This window comes from Cupressus sempervirens, chromosome 6, assembly GCF_028749045.1.
Source record: "Cupressus sempervirens isolate cs-2001-9-10 chromosome 6, ASM2874904v1, whole genome shotgun sequence".
Taxonomy (NCBI): domain Eukaryota; kingdom Viridiplantae; phylum Streptophyta; class Pinopsida; order Cupressales; family Cupressaceae; genus Cupressus; species Cupressus sempervirens.
The window spans coordinates 148,668,133-148,685,613 of record NC_143123.1 but is presented as its reverse complement, the minus strand read 5'-3'; the positions used below and the strand labels follow the sequence as shown (position 1 = coordinate 148,685,613).

At 36.0% G+C, this 17,481-nt stretch overlaps 1 protein-coding gene across 2 annotated transcripts in view; it reads right to left on the bottom strand.

Annotated features, from left to right (window-relative positions):
- Window positions 1-817: 817 nt before the first annotated feature.
- The window catches only part of LOC149551667 (uncharacterized), a 43,699-nt gene continuing 27,035 nt past the window's right edge, over window positions 818-17,481 (bottom strand). For both annotated transcript variants that reach the window (XR_016353323.1, XM_089789722.1), the window contains 2 exons: window positions 1,939-2,023; window positions 818-1,385 (listed from right to left, as the gene is read on the bottom strand). Coding sequence is in view for 1 of the 2 variants with exons in the window: in XM_089789722.1 (XP_089645848.1) it covers window positions 1,254-1,385; window positions 1,939-2,023 (217 nt within the window). In the remaining variant the exon portion in view is untranslated. The remainder of the gene's footprint in view (window positions 1,386-1,938; window positions 2,024-17,481) is intronic.

The window sequence follows — 17,481 nt, the reverse complement described above, 5'->3', positions numbered from 1 at the left end:
CTAATTATAATTATTATATAATGATATATATTCAATATCTAAATATATCTTTTTCTTCATATATAATTGGAACATATACAATAAGAAATAAAATTCATAAATAATTTAGTATAGATTGAAAGAAGTATTGAGTGAGTTAGAAAACATAATTAGCAATGTAAATTACATTTTATTACTTTTTAAAATAATTTTCACTTTGTTGTCCTCTTTTCTTATAAAAGATATCAATGATCTTCTCATTTTTTTAATATTTTTCTTTTGTTGAAAATTTAGATTTAAACTTGAATTTTTTCAAAATTTTAATATAAATTTTATTATAGTTTATTTATGCATTTCATATTTCTTTTAAGTTTAGTAACTATTTGTGATTGAAATGTTGGATAAAATATCTTTCCCTTTTTACTACAATATCTATCAGAATGCCTTCAATTTTATGTTTCCAACTTCAAATACAAATGCTATTGGATCTCATGCTATTGGATCCCTCTCTTGCATACAATATATTATGCCTGACTCATTATTCACAATCCTTCATAACACAGGGACTCCAGCTCTACAAGAGCTCTTGTTAATTAATGATATTGTAATGTGAAATATTATGTTTACCAAACGATTACTGCTTTCTTAATTAAAGATGACCGGTGAGGGCTATGGAATCTGAGATGCATTTACTTTTTCTCCAGCCTCTCAACTTGCCCAGTCCTATTTCAATTATGCAATTCAATTCTCTAAAATATTGGCATCTAAGCTCACACAGCCAGCAAGAATGAATATTGCAAGCAAACCATTTGTATAACCAATGCCATGGTAGTACAAGTTGAGTCCACCAATCTAAGACAATGACATTATAACTAAATTAGTATACAGCACCTCTTGCATAAAGCTGGCATATTACATGTGTTATGCATACAGTTCGGCGTATCAAACCCATTGATTGATACAATCAATTACAACCATATTGGAGGGAGTGAGACACATTCATAACCCAACTGCATTTACATACAAGCAAAATACAAGGGTATAGACAGAAAATACATTCATACTAAGTATTTATCAGGGAACAGCTGAATGACAACTCATTGTAAGCTACAACACCGGATGATAAGTTTTGTATATGCAACCCCGGAAATCATAGACATAAATAATGTCTGCAAAATATACAAGCTACAAAAAGGAGGATCGTGGTGGATAAGCTGCAAAAGTTTCTATTGGTAATATGCAGTAAGTCATGTTCCAGATTAATCAGCATCCGACTAGTCCTCTTCTTGAAGAACAAAAGCATCAACCTCTGCAAAGTGAGCTCTCTGTACCCGGACAAAAGTTTCAGGGAGAGAATACTTCCCCTTGTATACAGGTACTGAATTTCGCCATTTTTGTGCCCTCATCTGACAAGGTAGTTCAAACAATTCTAAATGAGTTCCAAATACTAAAGGACACCAAACACCAAATTTGATTAGCATAAATATGCAGAATTGTGCCTTCTTTGTGCTCTCATAAGATTATTAAAGTCAGCTTAGATGAGTCATAATTACTTAAAGAAACAAACCATCAAATTTGTTAAGCATGATGTCCATCACTGTTTCTGGGGTAAGAAAAATTAGTAATTCCCAGAGCTCTCTGGAACAGTTTGGTTTCAAAACCCCTTGAGTTACTTGAACTATTGTTGTTCTTGCGCTTCCTAGGTTGTGATACGAGACTGGATTGTTTAAGTCCCTGGTCTATATGCTGATCATTTTGTATTTTTGCAGTGGTAGTATTCATTTATATATTTCATATTGGCTTTGTATAAAAAGTTGGGATCCTTTCAAAAGCCGCCATCTACACTCTTCTAATAATAATGCATAAAAATTTAACAAATTCTTGAACAAAGATTATAAAAAAATAATGGTTATGAAAGAATGCACCCAACAAAGAAGGATCCATCGCTTCAAAACAGACCTTTGGAGTTCTGGCCCCAGGCAAATCATCCATAGCGCCTAATGGTGAGACCGTACGCACATTGGTACATCTCTCACCTGTAGACCTGCCCAAAACAGAAAAATGAATTAAGCCACATATACATACCATGAAACCATTAAAACAGAAGTCTATTATTTTCTTGATTAATAAAATCTGTGCCACAAGGGAGACTGCAAAAATATTTTTTTGCAGATAAGCTAGGGATAGAAGGAACCTTTGCCTAACTTTAATGGCAATAACAATCTTTATTATCGTTTTACTTATTAAATATTGTTCTTTGGATCATGTTGCAACCAATAAAAAGCAATGACAGCTTAGAAGGGATAATCATAAAATACAAGGAAGTCAAGTGTCTGAGAAGCATGCTGTGGGTGCTTCCCTTGCTCCCATAACAAGGTCTCATAAGGCTAGTGCTCATACTGGTTGGGCTGGGATTCAAATGCTACTTTACCTTAATATTTATGCTTCTTCATCTTCCAATTCTTAGTTTTCAAATGTAAAGTTCCTTGTGTTCCACGGGGATTAGTCTCCCTATCTAGATTTTCCTGTTGTGTATTGCAACCTTGTCAGTGCATGAATTACTTCCATTTTTCGTTCTTATCAAAAAAATACATTGCAGACTATCATTACCAAACAATTATTACTGTACCTGTCTGTTTTCTAATGCATTAATAACTTATGCTGTTCTACGTGGCATAAATTTATTCATATAGTTTCCCTCTGACAATCAACAACATTTTTCATTATTTTTATTGTACTTTCAACTTGAAAGCAGCTCTATCACTGTTATGCGCACATATATCCCTACAAGTTTGTCCTGACAAACAGGGATGTGGATAATTCCAGTACATCTAGATCGGAAAGTACAGCTGCCTGAAATTATTGTAAGAATAAATCATCCATAGATTATTGGATTACAAGTATATGTATGTCTTCCAAATTTTGATCCTGGATCAAATGATCTGACCATTGACCATTCCTTCAGTATTGTTTACCATAAAAGCAAGCCTTCAATTTGTTCTGATGAACAGAAATATGGACATTTGTAGCATGTATATATCAAAAAGTGCTACGAGATTAAATTATTTATAGATTCTTGGATTAGAAATATGGTTATACCTTAAAAAATTTGATCTAGGGTGAAATGATCCAAGCATTGACCATGCCTTGAACATTGTTTACTATAAAAACAGCCTTCAAGATATATGCAATAAAGGCGGTGTAGCCAATGCCCAACCATTCAATAATAAAGTTGAGGAAATGTTTTGAGAGTAATCACAAAAATCCCAAGATTTCTCAATGTATTGTTTAAAGCATAGTTTTGAGAACTGAATTCAGCGAAAACTCGGCAAGCCAGTTTTTGACTTGGACACAGATTCTGTGCCAAAACTTAATAAATTTTAGTAACAGTTGAAAAGTGGCAAAATTGGAGGGGAGGGAAATTTATTAGGTTGCGTCTCATATAAAAATAAATCAAAGATCATAGTAGTAATAGTCAGTATCGAGATCAACTGGGTAAATCAAAAGTAAAACTGGACTTCAAACTTCAATGACAAAAAATATTCCCCTTCTCCATTTGGTGTAGCACAAAACAACTTTTAGTTAAACAAAGAGGCAATATACTAAAAACCAGAAGATGTGTAAAAATAGATATGTTTGAAGTTATGTCCCACATCCTTATATGTATAAATATCAAATAATTGGATATAAAGCACATAGTTTATGACTGCCAAAACTACCTGTATCTGTATCAGGGTATCATGAAAATTTGACGTATCTGTATCAAGGGATCTCAAAATGTTGCCATATCTGTTTCCATGCAACCCTGGTGAAAACAGCTATAAAGAAAAATGGGCAAATGAAAAATAAGTTCAAAATGGGTAAGTGAATGTTAAACTTGGTGCTTTTTAGGGGTTGACAATGATGTTTTTTAACATAAGAAATATATGTTAGAGTAAATGGTTCTTTTCCATTTCACTTTTATATTAAGTTTATTTAGGTGAGCTCATAAATTAAGAGGAATTATATATTCTTAAATATTATTATTAGGAGGATATTGGAAGTCATTCTTTTGACTCCAACTACTCCTAAGATATCACATGTGATTAATTTCAATTTGGACACCACCCTTCTAGATTGTAGGTAGATCTTGTCTCAGTATCCTCCAAGCTCTTGCCTATATAAACAGGCTAGCTCTTGTGTATTACATATTAAGAAACATTTATGCTATTATGCCTTTGAGCATTTACATCAGAGATTGTTCTTGTATTGTTATTCTCACAATTGTATTTCCTCTTGATTAATCTATGTCTTTTATTAAATTCTGGTTTTTATTTGTTTTATACAAATTCTAACAATATGTACATATTTATAATTTTATGTATTTTTTTAATAAATTCAAATCTATATATCAATGTCAAACTATTTTGATCAGTTTGTGAAAATATTATTTATATCTTTAATACTTCAAATCTATATAAAGGAAAATTTATTCACGAAATTTTTCCAAGTTCTTTCCTCTTGTTGAATTCCATAAGAACTTCATTGTTGCCAAAAACAAACACACCTTGTTATATAACTGCAAAGTAACAAAACCTATGTTCCATGGGGAAGTGTCTTCTGAGTCTACATGTCCCCATAATAGGCATATTTCAGGGATGGAGGGACAGGTAAGAAACATCCCTACCAATGTCCCCTACCAAACAAAAAGGGAATATTTACAGTACTCTAAAGAAAACATCAGGGGACACTTAGCCATTCCAATGTTGAGACATCCCCTGACCACCCCAAGGAAGGCTACCTGTCCCCTACAGCCCAAGCTACAAAAGTTTCAACTAAAAAAACACGTTAAATTAAAGCATTCCCTCATTTTACCATTTTTGCTTTATGAGAAGACGACAAGAGCATCAAAACTACATTAGGTAGCTGACTAGAGGCAAACACATCTCAAGTAAAAGTGTGAAGCAAAAAATATTTGATGATAATTGCCAGTTCACAGTGAGGTAAGATATTTTGATTTCATTGTTAACTAATTATATTTTTCTTATTTGTTACTTTTTTTTAATGCAGCAACTGCAGATTTAGTGAACAACACTTGAAAGGTTCTTGCACGGTAACTAATGTCCTGTACCACAACAACTAAAGATTTTAGGCACCAATGCTTTGTTATTTGAGTCTTTTGTTTTTTGAATTTTTATTTGCAAATACATTAGTTGTATATCACATGTCATGTGGATCATTAGATATGTTGATACAAATTCACCTAGTCTTCGAGATATATATATATATGGCATTTGACAACATGCTTGGGCAAATGAAGCAAATAATTCATGGAAGGGATACTAATTTGTGATTATATTAAAAGTATGCCAAGCCCATTTTGTGATTACATATTAAGCACTTCAAGCTCATTGTGACATATCAGTGAAACATCGTGAATACTCCACCTCATAGAGTAGCCTATAATCTAAATAGACTAAATCCTAAACGATATGCACTAAGGCCTCATATAGTATCTCCAAAATAGGTGAGAAAACTAAAAAGGGCTCATGCAATTCATTCGAAAGATGCTTACCCTTTTGAAAAGGGCCTCCTGTCCCAATCGTCCTAGAAAATCATGCCCACCACCTCCCTTCCTCATCCCTGAATCTTGGTGGAATGTAGATAAAATGAATTTATTAATGTCCAACAAGAGATTGGAAAATGTACAACAAGGCAACAACCAATAGAGGGAGCACCAAACAATGTCTACAGAAAGAACTAGCAAGAAAGTAAAAGAACATAACCAAAAAAGACTAAATACTCCTCACAAGTGAGAAGTAGTTTAGAGCCAAAGCATACAGTCTGGGGCTAGGCAGTGCCTTCGACCATCTTAAGCAATTGCTAGAGAAAGGGGGTGCTGCCCAAGTGTGCCCTATGTGAGGCCTCACAAACCTGGTGTGACATGAAGAGGATTTGAGTAACCGCTTCTTCCCGTAGGCAAAAGACCCTGGAGAGGAGGTAATGAGCTGGTTTGGATGTTGCGTCAACAAGAGCAAAAGTTGTGAAGTGTGATCACAAAACTGCATGGCCTCTTGGAGGTAGAGGGCAAGACATTGTTGATTAGTGTACCTCAAAAATGAAGAAAGGGACTTGAACTCTCTGAACAAGCAATAGAACCTCCCCCAAATCTCATAGTTGATGGGCAGCAGAACACAAAATTGGTCTCCGACTCTACCTCCCCATAGGGCAGAGGTGACAAACTTGATCATCTCTGTCAATCTGGTGGTTAGTTTGTGTACGAAGCCGATGGGAGCCCACCCTAAAAGACCCCGTAGAGATAAGAAGGGCATGAGTCCAAGGGCGAGTGAGGTACCAAGGGCGCACAATAACCCCATCCTAGATACCTGTGTAGTGCCCAACATAGGAAGCCATCCTCGGGCAGAGCCCCTCTTTAGGGTTACTCCATGTCGTGATAATATATTGCCTATGGATGTCAAGATTGATGTGCTCATTCAACTCTGGCTGAAATGAAAGGAGGTGAGCGAGGGCATCCAAAGAGAACTAAAAAGGAGGAAGGTGATCCATTGCAATCCCAATCGAACCAAGAAGAGAAGAGGTTTGGGTGAAACAACAACATACTTTGCCAGTGGGATCAGAACTCACTACCCCCTTTGAAGAGCAATAGGCCAGATAAGGATATTTTTGACGACATGAGTCCAATAGCGAGGTACCAAGGGCCAAAAATAACCAAAAGAGAACTAAAAGGGGAGAAGGTGGTCCATCATAATCCCAAACTAACAAAACAAAAGAGGTCTAGCAAACCAAAAACAAGCTCTGCTAATAGGATCATAACCTACTACCCTCTTTGAAGAGCAATAAGCTAGGTAAGTATGTCTGTGATGACCCTTAGTGGAATCCACAACTCTTCGAAGCCGATGGAAAAACCAAACCAAATCAAAATGGTCCCCAACCTAAAAAGATGAGCCCCAAACTTGGCTAAGATGAGATTATGGGGAGTGGACTAGTAACATCTGATAATGCACTGAAAGAGGGTCTAGACTCTCTCGATCTAAGCCCAATCAGACTCCAAGAGAGAGAGCCTACAAACAATCAACTTGTAGAGGACAGTCAGCTTGATCAAGGAGTCTAAAAGGGACATCTTGGTTTGTATCTTAGAAGTGATGTTTGAAGCATTGTCTCTCAAGCACAGCTAGGGAACTGAGACCCTTAATAACTCGGGTTGCATGGCAAGTCTCATGTTGAAAATGGGGACCGAAGAACTTAACCCCCAAGTATGAGAAGATGCAATATTAATCTCATCGCCTTGAAAGTAGAAGTGGAGATGTGAGCTCTACAAGCAATTGAAGACCATAACCATGGTTTTGCCCAAGTTCACAAGTAACTATCGCGAGTCACAAAAGGAGGCCAACCACATCATCGACAAACAATAAAATGGAGATCAAAACCTAGTGTAAGTAACAACCATCATTACAGAGCAAGAAGTCTTGGAAGAAAGCCTCAAGCTCCTCAATGTAGATACCAAAGAGAATAGGGGAGAGACAACCCTGGTTCACCCCGATGGTGCTTTGACTAAGAGTTGAAAATCTCAGCAAAGTCCTTATCTTTCCCACAATACTCTTATATAACCTCATGATAGCCATTAGTAAGGGCTCAAAAACCCCAATGTCCCTAAGCTTTTGGAAGAGAGTCATCTAAGAATAGAATCAAAGGTTTTGCAAAAGTCTACAAAACAGCGGTAGACTTTTGTCAAGCGGTGTCGATCCTCCCCAATGATAGTTTGCAAAGTCAGAATAAGGTTCATGTCTAAAAGTTTGTAGAAAACCAACTTGCCCCCTAGCCCGACAGTACCACCGATCAAGCTCCCTGGATACAATAGTGTCCAACACAGTGCCATAGAGTTTGGCAAATGTATGCCTGATCATGATGGTTTTGTAATTGTCAGGGTCTGAGATCGACCCGATCTTATAGATAAGATAGACAATATGTCACGAACAAGAGTCAAGAAAGTCGATGCAAACCACCCTATTAAAGAGCACTGTGAGAACAGAACCCAAAACAAAAATACCAAAGCTCCTATTGGAACCCTTCCTCTTCCGTTATCCAACTACTGCTCATATGCATCTAATGTCGCACTAATGTTGGAGAATGTGAAAAAGTTGTAATGAGGAGGGGTGAGGTGGGGAGGGGATTGGTTGAGGATCTCATTTAGAGTGAAGTTGTAAGAGACAAGGGAGTTATGGTCCAGGGTGGAGGGAGGAAGATGGTGACAAGGGAACAAGGTGTGCTAGAAGACCTTTGGAGATTGCAAGAGAGAGGCAAAAAAGGATCTACACTACATCATGTAACATAACCACTTCTTGTGGCAAAGAAAGCAATGGTAGGTGAGCCTCAAAGAGGGGGAAAGGGTGGAGAAGGTTGAGCAAATAGAGCGGTGAAAGGACTTGGAGGCCTCATCAAACCATTAATTCATGGGGCAAGTGCTCGTGCGCTTGGGGCTACAAGAAATGGAGGTGCAGTGAGGAATGGAGAAGAGTGCAAACTCCAACTCCGTGGTCGTTAGCAAATCAAACGTCATAGGAGCATCCCCTAAATCTGTGAAGGAATCTTGGGGAGGAGTGGCCTAAGGTGGTGGACGAAGAGGTCATGATCACTCGCAATGAAGCAAAAGGAGGTCACAGTCCACAACACTCATGTTGCCATAGTGAAGCTAGCAAGTGAAAAGACCATAACAAGGAAAGCAAGAAAGCTCATTCAAGATCACCAAGTCCAAGGAATTGTATAATTGTAGCAGATGGCGATCATATCTAGTGAGGGGTCCCTAACTATCCTCCGAGGTGCGTTGCAAACCCTAGGTGTGGAGATCCAATTCAATTGTGCAAATTGAATTTGACCCATGGTCATGGAGTGGAGTTTGTAAGTCTCTAGTCCATGCATTAAAGCCTCCTAGAGTGATGATGTCACCCATGGCTGAAAACCTAGTGATGTACTCATTAAGGTCCACATAAGGGTTTCAATCTTTGTACAGTGCATTGCATGGGATGAGGTCAATGGAAAGTAGCACATTGCAATGAAGATATCTCTATGGTAAGGTGTTGTACGATTAATACAAATCTACAAAAATCTGGCTGAGTTGTCAACATTAACCATTGAAGTCGTGCTAAAAAGGCAGTCTCTAACTAAGCAAGCAATGCCTTGAAACCTCTGACCCCATTAGAAGATTTGACCTCATCCCTAAAGAATGACAACTATTGATAATCAGAAAAGGTAGGAAGAGGGCGGGCAAGGCTCTCATGCATCTCAATGACAACAAGAATATCAACATAACTAATAGCATCCTAGAAAAGACATGGCAAGGACCATAAAGTGTCATTGACTAATGTAGGAGCATCTTGGGTTGCATTGCTATCTTGTATGTTGGTCAAGTTTCTTAGTTGTTGTCAAGTTGCAATGCCTTGCATTGTCGAGTTCTCTTTGTTTGTCGAGCTCACAGTTGTTGTCGAGTTGCTTTGGGTCTCGAGTTCCTTTGGTTTCCGAGTTCCTTTGGTTGCCGAGCTCGTCAAGTTGCAGTATTTTGTTTGGTCCTTCACATGCTGAGATGTTTGTGTGCGGCTTCTTGTTGGAGCTGACCTTTTCATTTAATTTTGTGTTAGGTATTTGCTAAGAGTTGACTTGTAGCTTGTCTGGCGTTTAGTGTAAGGGTTTAATTAGTTGGTATTTGCAACAGGCCGACTTGTGGCCGTGCATGTATTTAAGGGGGTCTTGGGGAGTTTTAAGAGAGAAGGTAGAGGAAAGTAGAGTAAGAAGAGAAAAAGCAATGTTGGAATGCGAAGTTTATCATTGTGGATCCACTTTGAATTGCAATCCTAGCCATAAACCAGAAGGCCTTACAGTTGAGCATGTATATCATTATTTTGATGAATCTATAAGGCATTTTGGTTGTTATTTGTGTTGTTTTCCGTTGTGTTTACTCTTGCAGGCAATTTGGATAGCTAGGTGTGCCTTTGGCCCTAGTTATCTCATCCCTCCTTGCGTCAGGTAGTATCAGAGCAAGTTCGTCCTTGTGGAGATGGGATCGTGTAGAACCCTAATTTGATTTGGTTATAGGGTTATAGATATGCAGATTTGACCTATAACTTGCACAAGATTACAATCTTGCAAGAACCTGATTGTAAAGATGATTTGAGGTAGAGGAAATGCTGACAATGTCGTATTGGATACATTGAGACAAACTGTAGCCAAATTAGATGGTGTGGAGACAACCCAAAGGAGAGGAGCGCATCTTGATGATGTGAGTGATGATGAAGCAGCAACACCAAACCCTAATCCAGAACCTAAAGAAGATCAAGATGAGGCAAGGTTGTTGAGAGTATTGTCTAGGGCAAATTCAAAACATGATGTAGAAGTTGTTCCTTATGATGGAAAATTGGATACCAATGTTGTATTGGATTGGATCTTTGAAATGGAGAAGTTCTTTGAGTATGAAAACACTCCTAATAATAGGAAGGTGAAGATTGTGATTACTAGGTTGAAAGGACATGCCTCACTGTGGTGGGAGTATTTGCAAACTAATAGACAAAGGAGAGGAAAGGAGAAGATCAAGACTTGGGTGAAAATGGTGAATAAGTTAAAGAACAAATTCCTTCCTCCTGATTACCAAGTTAGCTTGTTGAGAAAGATGCAAAATTTGAGACAAAGAGACATGATTGTGAAGGAATATACTAAGGAATTTTATAAATTGGGCATCAAATCTGGAAATGTGGATGATGATGTTGAAAAAATTGCAAGGTACATAAATGGATTGAGATCTGAGATTCAAGATGAGATAAGTTTTGTGAAATTGGAAAATGTGGAGAAATGTTAAAGGAGAATTGAATTTTTTATCGTTATAACTTGTAATAGAACTTGTGAATATTTTATGTGTTTTTCAAATTACTATACGAATGAATATATATGTGATATAAAGAGGCATGTCTCTTGAAAAGACATGTCTCTTTAATATATTCACTTACATTAGTTATAGTTATAACACAAAAAAAAATACCCTCGATATATTATAATAGTTATATAACTATATATACACTCTAACATAAGTTAATTATTCCATATATAATATTTGTCATATGTTATTTATATATCTCATATATATAATATGATTTATCCGACAAAATTATAACATTAACACTCCCTCTTAATGAAGAAGGATAACATACATAGATATTACACCATAGGTAATATTTCAAGAATAATACATATAGGAAATCTTTGATCAGAAGATTTCCAATATATGATATAAGTATTGGCCTATCATAATATCAAAACATGATATTCACCAATTACTATTTGATATCATATTAGGTAGTTCACGAGCATTCACCTATCAAAACATCAATCAAATGATATTCACCAAGTACTCAGAGTAATGGCCTATCTTAACATCAACTAAATGATATTCACCAAGTACTCAATGCGATAATGGCCTATCAGAATATCAAGGCAAGATATTTACTAAGTACCAAAAATATATTTATACAAATAATTTGTAGAAGTCAAATTAATGGCATCTAACACCTAATTGTTGATTTATAAGATAAAGCCTTTCATGATTTATTTCAACATTTACACAAAATGTATATCATAATACTAGTTATTGTAAGGTCGTCACCTTTCAATAACTTCTCCAAATACAAGTGACATCGTTTGAAAGTCGTCACTTCCTCATGATGTACATAAAGGGCAAGCTCGTACAGATGACAAGAAAAGTTCACATGAAGTTACATTGGATACTGTCATGTTGTGTTGTCATAACATCCACCGTGAAACATATCAAAGAATGAGGTTTTCACCTCAAACTTCTCTCATAGATAAGAATGCATTACAAGGGATTGCACTTGGAACTTCTTCTTTATGAAGAAATATTAACCTTATGACTTCGGATATCAACTTTTCAGATTCTTTTTGAATATGTTATCATCCTTCTAATCGCCTCACAGCAAGTCATGTCATGCTTCCCTAGTTCAAGAAGCATCCCAGAAGCATAAGGTCTTCTGACCTATCTGCTCCCTCTCTTTGTCCAAGATTGCCTCTAATGAACTACAAAAACTCCCTCTTGATATAGAAGGTTACTCATAATCTCAATAATCAAATATATTCACTTCAAGAAGCCTCACTTTATCTAGCATGATCATCAAATGACTAATGAATTATGGATGAGAAACTTCTTTAGAGCTACTGTCATAAAATTGAGTCCTGCACAACATTCAATAGCATGCCTAATGTACCAATCTTCTTTTCCTACAAGAACATCCCCGAAGACAAAGGAAAAGATCAAGGCAAATAGCTCTTTATAGTAATTATAGAAATACAAAAGAAGAGAGAGACTACAATGAGTAAATACATGCAATACCTAAGAATAATAAATACTTATCTGCACATCAACAAGTTGCTCCAATGAAGGTCCATATGCATCAAATCGAGAAATGCCTCCATGTAAGAATTTGTCAAACAATTTGAGTACATCTTTTGTGCTCCCATATAAGGACGGTTCAAATGGGAATAGAACATTGGTTATCATTCCCCTACAATGTTAGATTCCCACTCTTATATTATTGAACATAGAGGTACGCCAATAAAGTTGCATATATCCAAACACGCAGCCTATCTCCTTGTAGTTCAAGCCTCATTGGTATGGCTTTCGCAATGTGTCCCATGCCCATGTATCAAATAATGCTTGTTTACCATCATTTCTACAAATAGTTACAATGCATCTTTGAGAAATGTATTAGTTAGTAGAATATCCAACAAGACCAATATTGTCGTGAATTACGACCATGGTTTGAACTGTAGTTTGCTAATCATATAGTCCTTACAAATGAAGTCTCTCCTCTTGGAGGGTACCTTTCTCCATTTCTTAGAAAGAAAGTCATTATCAATACTGCACACCATCTAGACTTCAATGTCATTCCACCAAATACATCAAATCCTACTTATTCGGATCTGCAATAGCCATGAAGAGCAGAAACCCCAAGTTCTCCTCTAAGTCATGTGATTCCAATGAAGCTAGCCAATCAAATGATACAATTGCTTGATATTAAGGGGTCGATGCAGGTTTTAAAAAACCAAACAAAAAAACTACACAATCACAACGAATATGAATTCCAATGAAAAAACACCCTTGAAGAGATCATAGCATGAACACAATGGAATTTCCAAAGCAAACACTACATTAATAAACCAATGAATACTGATGGAGATGCTACGACCATGAACATATATAACAAGTCACTTTATTCACAAAATCATTTTCTTCATTTTTTTGTTCTTAGACTTCATCTTCTTTACTTCTTCACCATGACTTCATTCAAATTTGCATATAAGATGACCCAACTATTATTTTCAGTCACTTGTTGCAACGTAGAAGAGGATAGTTGGAATGTTGCACTTAATTATATAAGCTATATATTGTAAATGTTAAAGCTTGATGATTAATATTCCCAACACTTTCATAGTATGTAGTTGGAATTTTAACCAGATTTGTATATAAACATCTTCAAACCTTTCGCAACATACCATTTTACAGTAACACTCCGCAATGGGTAAGTATGAATCACTTTGCATGCATAAAATGTTCCCAACCATAATCTCTACTTCAGATCCATCACATTGATGGATCCTATGCCCTTCTTAGTAATCCCTCTTTGGCATGGGCAAAATGAGTCAAAGGTTGTGGATTTTGAATCAACACCTGCCAATAACATCTTGCTTTCAGACTGATATGTAAATTTTCATGCCACTCAATAGTAACGCTACGCTCATTGATATTATTGTCCAATTGTTTGCTCAGACTCTCAATGTCTGATCCACAGAAGTAAATCACACCATCAATGCTTCATTTTGATTTGACGGCGACATTACTATGTTGATCTCATTCAAAAACATGATAATTTCTCTACAAAATAGTTACAATGGACAGATATTGACACTTCAACAATATTATGGCTTAGAAACAAATTATTTTACTCCATCCAAGTTCTATAATAAAATATGCTTGATTTAAATATTGTGTGCCTAATATCTTCGCTAACCATATAATAATATAGATCTTCTTGCCTATGCAGTTTATCATGTGCTCGAAGGTGTGACAATAATGATCTCATCCATATATTAGTCAACAAAATTTGTATGTAAGAGGTGTGTACTATCCCGTGGTTAGCGACTCATAAATCAAACAATAAAAAAACGTTATATTGGTGATTCATATTGATTTGAAGTTAGTTTCATCCTTAGATGGTTACTAGTTGTTGTCGATTTTATATTCATTTCCAATATCCCCATATGATTGATTATTGATGGATTCTTTTAACTAGATTTAGGAGTTATCATCTGCAATAACATCTACTTAGTTTGTTATCGATATAGCTTTATGTCGAACATCCATGATATCAATTTGTCATTCCTCAAGAACAACCACGAGCCTCTTCAATAGTGTAGTGATAGCTTGCTTACTGGTCTGTTATTAACTAAAGATGGATCCCTTATTTGGAAGTTGTGATTACTTTATAAGTTTAAGTCTCTGATAATATGTATCTGGTCTTGTTATCAGCTTCAAAACTTCACTTCCTCCATTGATAAGGCTTTAACAATGTGTTGGAAGCTTCAATTGTAATGATTCTATATTAAACAACATGCAACTATTAGATTTAGAATTTTGACGGGTGTAAAGGCAAAGAAATTGCAAAAGTGCAGAAATTGTGAAGTCTCATGATAGTTAATCAGTTTTGATCAGGGTTATGACAATGTGATACAATATTAAACTAGAATCTCAAGCACTTTTTGCCTCATAGATCACCTCCCCAATCTACAGAATAGAGACTCTGCACCGTCCAGTGCTCCAGATTTGCATCCTCCAAAGCCATTCTAACAATCAGATCACCGCACATGCAAGTCACCCACATTCGGATCTACCCAATTTGCTCCTTTATTGATCATGTGATTCCTTTCCATGATTGCACTCCAATCAGACCTGTAAAAACTAACATAGAGGCTTCCTCATCATTGCTGCAACCCATCATCAGCCCTTTTTGCAAGCGGTGATCTTTCAGCAGGTCTCGCAACAATCATACACCACTAGCAGTCTAAGTCCCAACATAGCCCTAGCAAAAGTTCTTAATTTCAAATCTCCTATAATGACTATGTTTTCTTGCAACCTTGTCTATGGGCTCCATTTCCTCCTTTAATGCTCTGATATCATGTTAAAGAAGGAGAATTGAATTTTTTATCATTGTAACTTATAATAGAACTTGTGGATATTTTATATGTTTTCCCAATTACTATACAAATGAATATATATGTGATATAAAGAGGCAATATATTAACTTACATTAATTATAGTTATAACACAAGAAAAATATACCCTCAATATTTTATAATATATATATATATATACTCTTAACATAAGTTAATTACTCCATATATAATATTTGTCATATATTATTTATATAACTCATATACATAATATAATTTATAACATTAACAAGAAACCATATCAATATGCCTTGAAAGCTGAGGAAATTTTGACAAAAAAGCATGAGCAAAGACAAAGAGGTAGAGGTGGTAGATTCTAGAGAGGCAGAGGTAGATCTTATGGAGAAGGTGGCAGATCTGACAATTCTGTGCAAGATGAAGGCAAATCTGAATGGAAAAATGATGATAAAGGAAAGACCGAGTGGAAAGGTGGTGATTCTTACCAAGGAGGTACTCGTTCTTACCAAGGAAGGTGTAATTCTTATCCTAGAGGTGGTTTTCATGGTAATTGTTTTAGATGCAGTAAAGAGGGACATAGATCCTTTGAGTGTAGATCCTTTGAAAGTGGATAAAGTAACAAAAATGTTGTGGTTCAAAGAGACATTGAAGGTTCACCAAGTGGACTTGAGGCTGGAGAGAATCTAATGGTGAGAAGAACCTTATGTAATAAGGGAAGTGATGAGGAACCTGTCTTAAAGAGAAGTCTTTTCAAGACCAAATGTAAGATGGTTGGAAAATTTTGCGAGTTGATCATTGATAGTGGAAGGTCTACAAATTTGGCATCAGAAGAATTGGTTACTAAGTTGCAGTTGCCGAGGTTGGAGCATCCTAAACCTTATCATGTTTCATGGATCAAAGATGAGCATAAGATATTAGTAAGTGAACAATGTATTGTGAAGTTCAAGATTGGACATTATTTTAGTGAAGTTTTGTGAGATATTATGCCTATGGATTGTTGTCATATTTTGTCAAGTAGACTTTAGCAATATGATAGGTGTGACATACATGATGGAAGATTGAATCAATATACTCTTTGGGTGAATGGCAAAAAGAAAATATTGTTGCCTTTGATTGAAAGTCCAGATGAGATTAATTGTACTACTGTGAAAATTTGTATGGTTAATGGAAAGCAGTTTGAAAAGGAAGTGAAGAATCAAGTTTGTTTTGCCATAATTCCTAAAAGACCGAGTTGTGCTAGTAGCAACCGAGTATCAAAGACTAGTGTTAACCGAGTGCCAACCAGTAGTGACCAAGTGACAAAAGCTAGTGGTAACCAAGTGATAGCAAAAACTGGTAGTATTGACTAAGTGCCATTGGAAATTACAAATTTGCTGAAGGAGTATAAAGATATTGTTGCAGAGGATATACCTGATGGTTTACCTCCAATGAAAAGTATAAGTCATTGCATGGATCCAATTCCTAGAGCAAGTTTCCCGAATAAAGCACCATATAGATTGACACCTACTGAAAATGAAGAACTTAACAGAGAAGTGCATGAGTTGTTGCAGAAAGGTTTGATTAAAGAAAGTTTGAGTCCATGTGTTGTACATGTTGTATTAGCACCTAAAAAGAAAGGAGAATGGAGAATGTGTACTGATTCTAGAGCTATTAACAAGATCACAATAAAATATAGGTTTCTTGTGCCAAGGATGGATGGCATAATGAATTGTTTGAGTGGAGCAAAGTATTTTACCAAGAGTGATTTTAAGAGTGGTTATCATCAAATCAGAATCAAAAAAGGTGATGAATGGAAGACTGCTTTCAAGACAAAAGATGGTTTATATGAATGGTTGGTAATGCCTTTTGGTTTGACTAATGCACCTAGTACTTTTATGAGGTTGATAAACGAGGTTCTCAAAAGATTCTTGGGTAAGTTTGTGATTGTTTATTTGGATGATATTTTGATATTTAGTAAGATTGAGGAAGAACATCTTGAGCATGTTAGACGAGTATTGCAGAGATTGAAAGAGGAAAAGTTGATGATTAATCTAAAGAAATGTTCTTTTATGCAAGAGGAAATTGTGTATTTGGGATTTGTGATTTCAGTTGATGGTTTGAAGGTGGACCCTGAGAAGGTTAAGGCAATTTTGAAATGGCCTACACCTGAGAATGTGGGTGAGGTAAGATCATTTCATGGTTTGGCTAGGTTTTACAAGAAATTTATAAGAAAAGTTATATTTGTAATGCTATGACTAAGACAATGAAAGGAGACGAGAATTT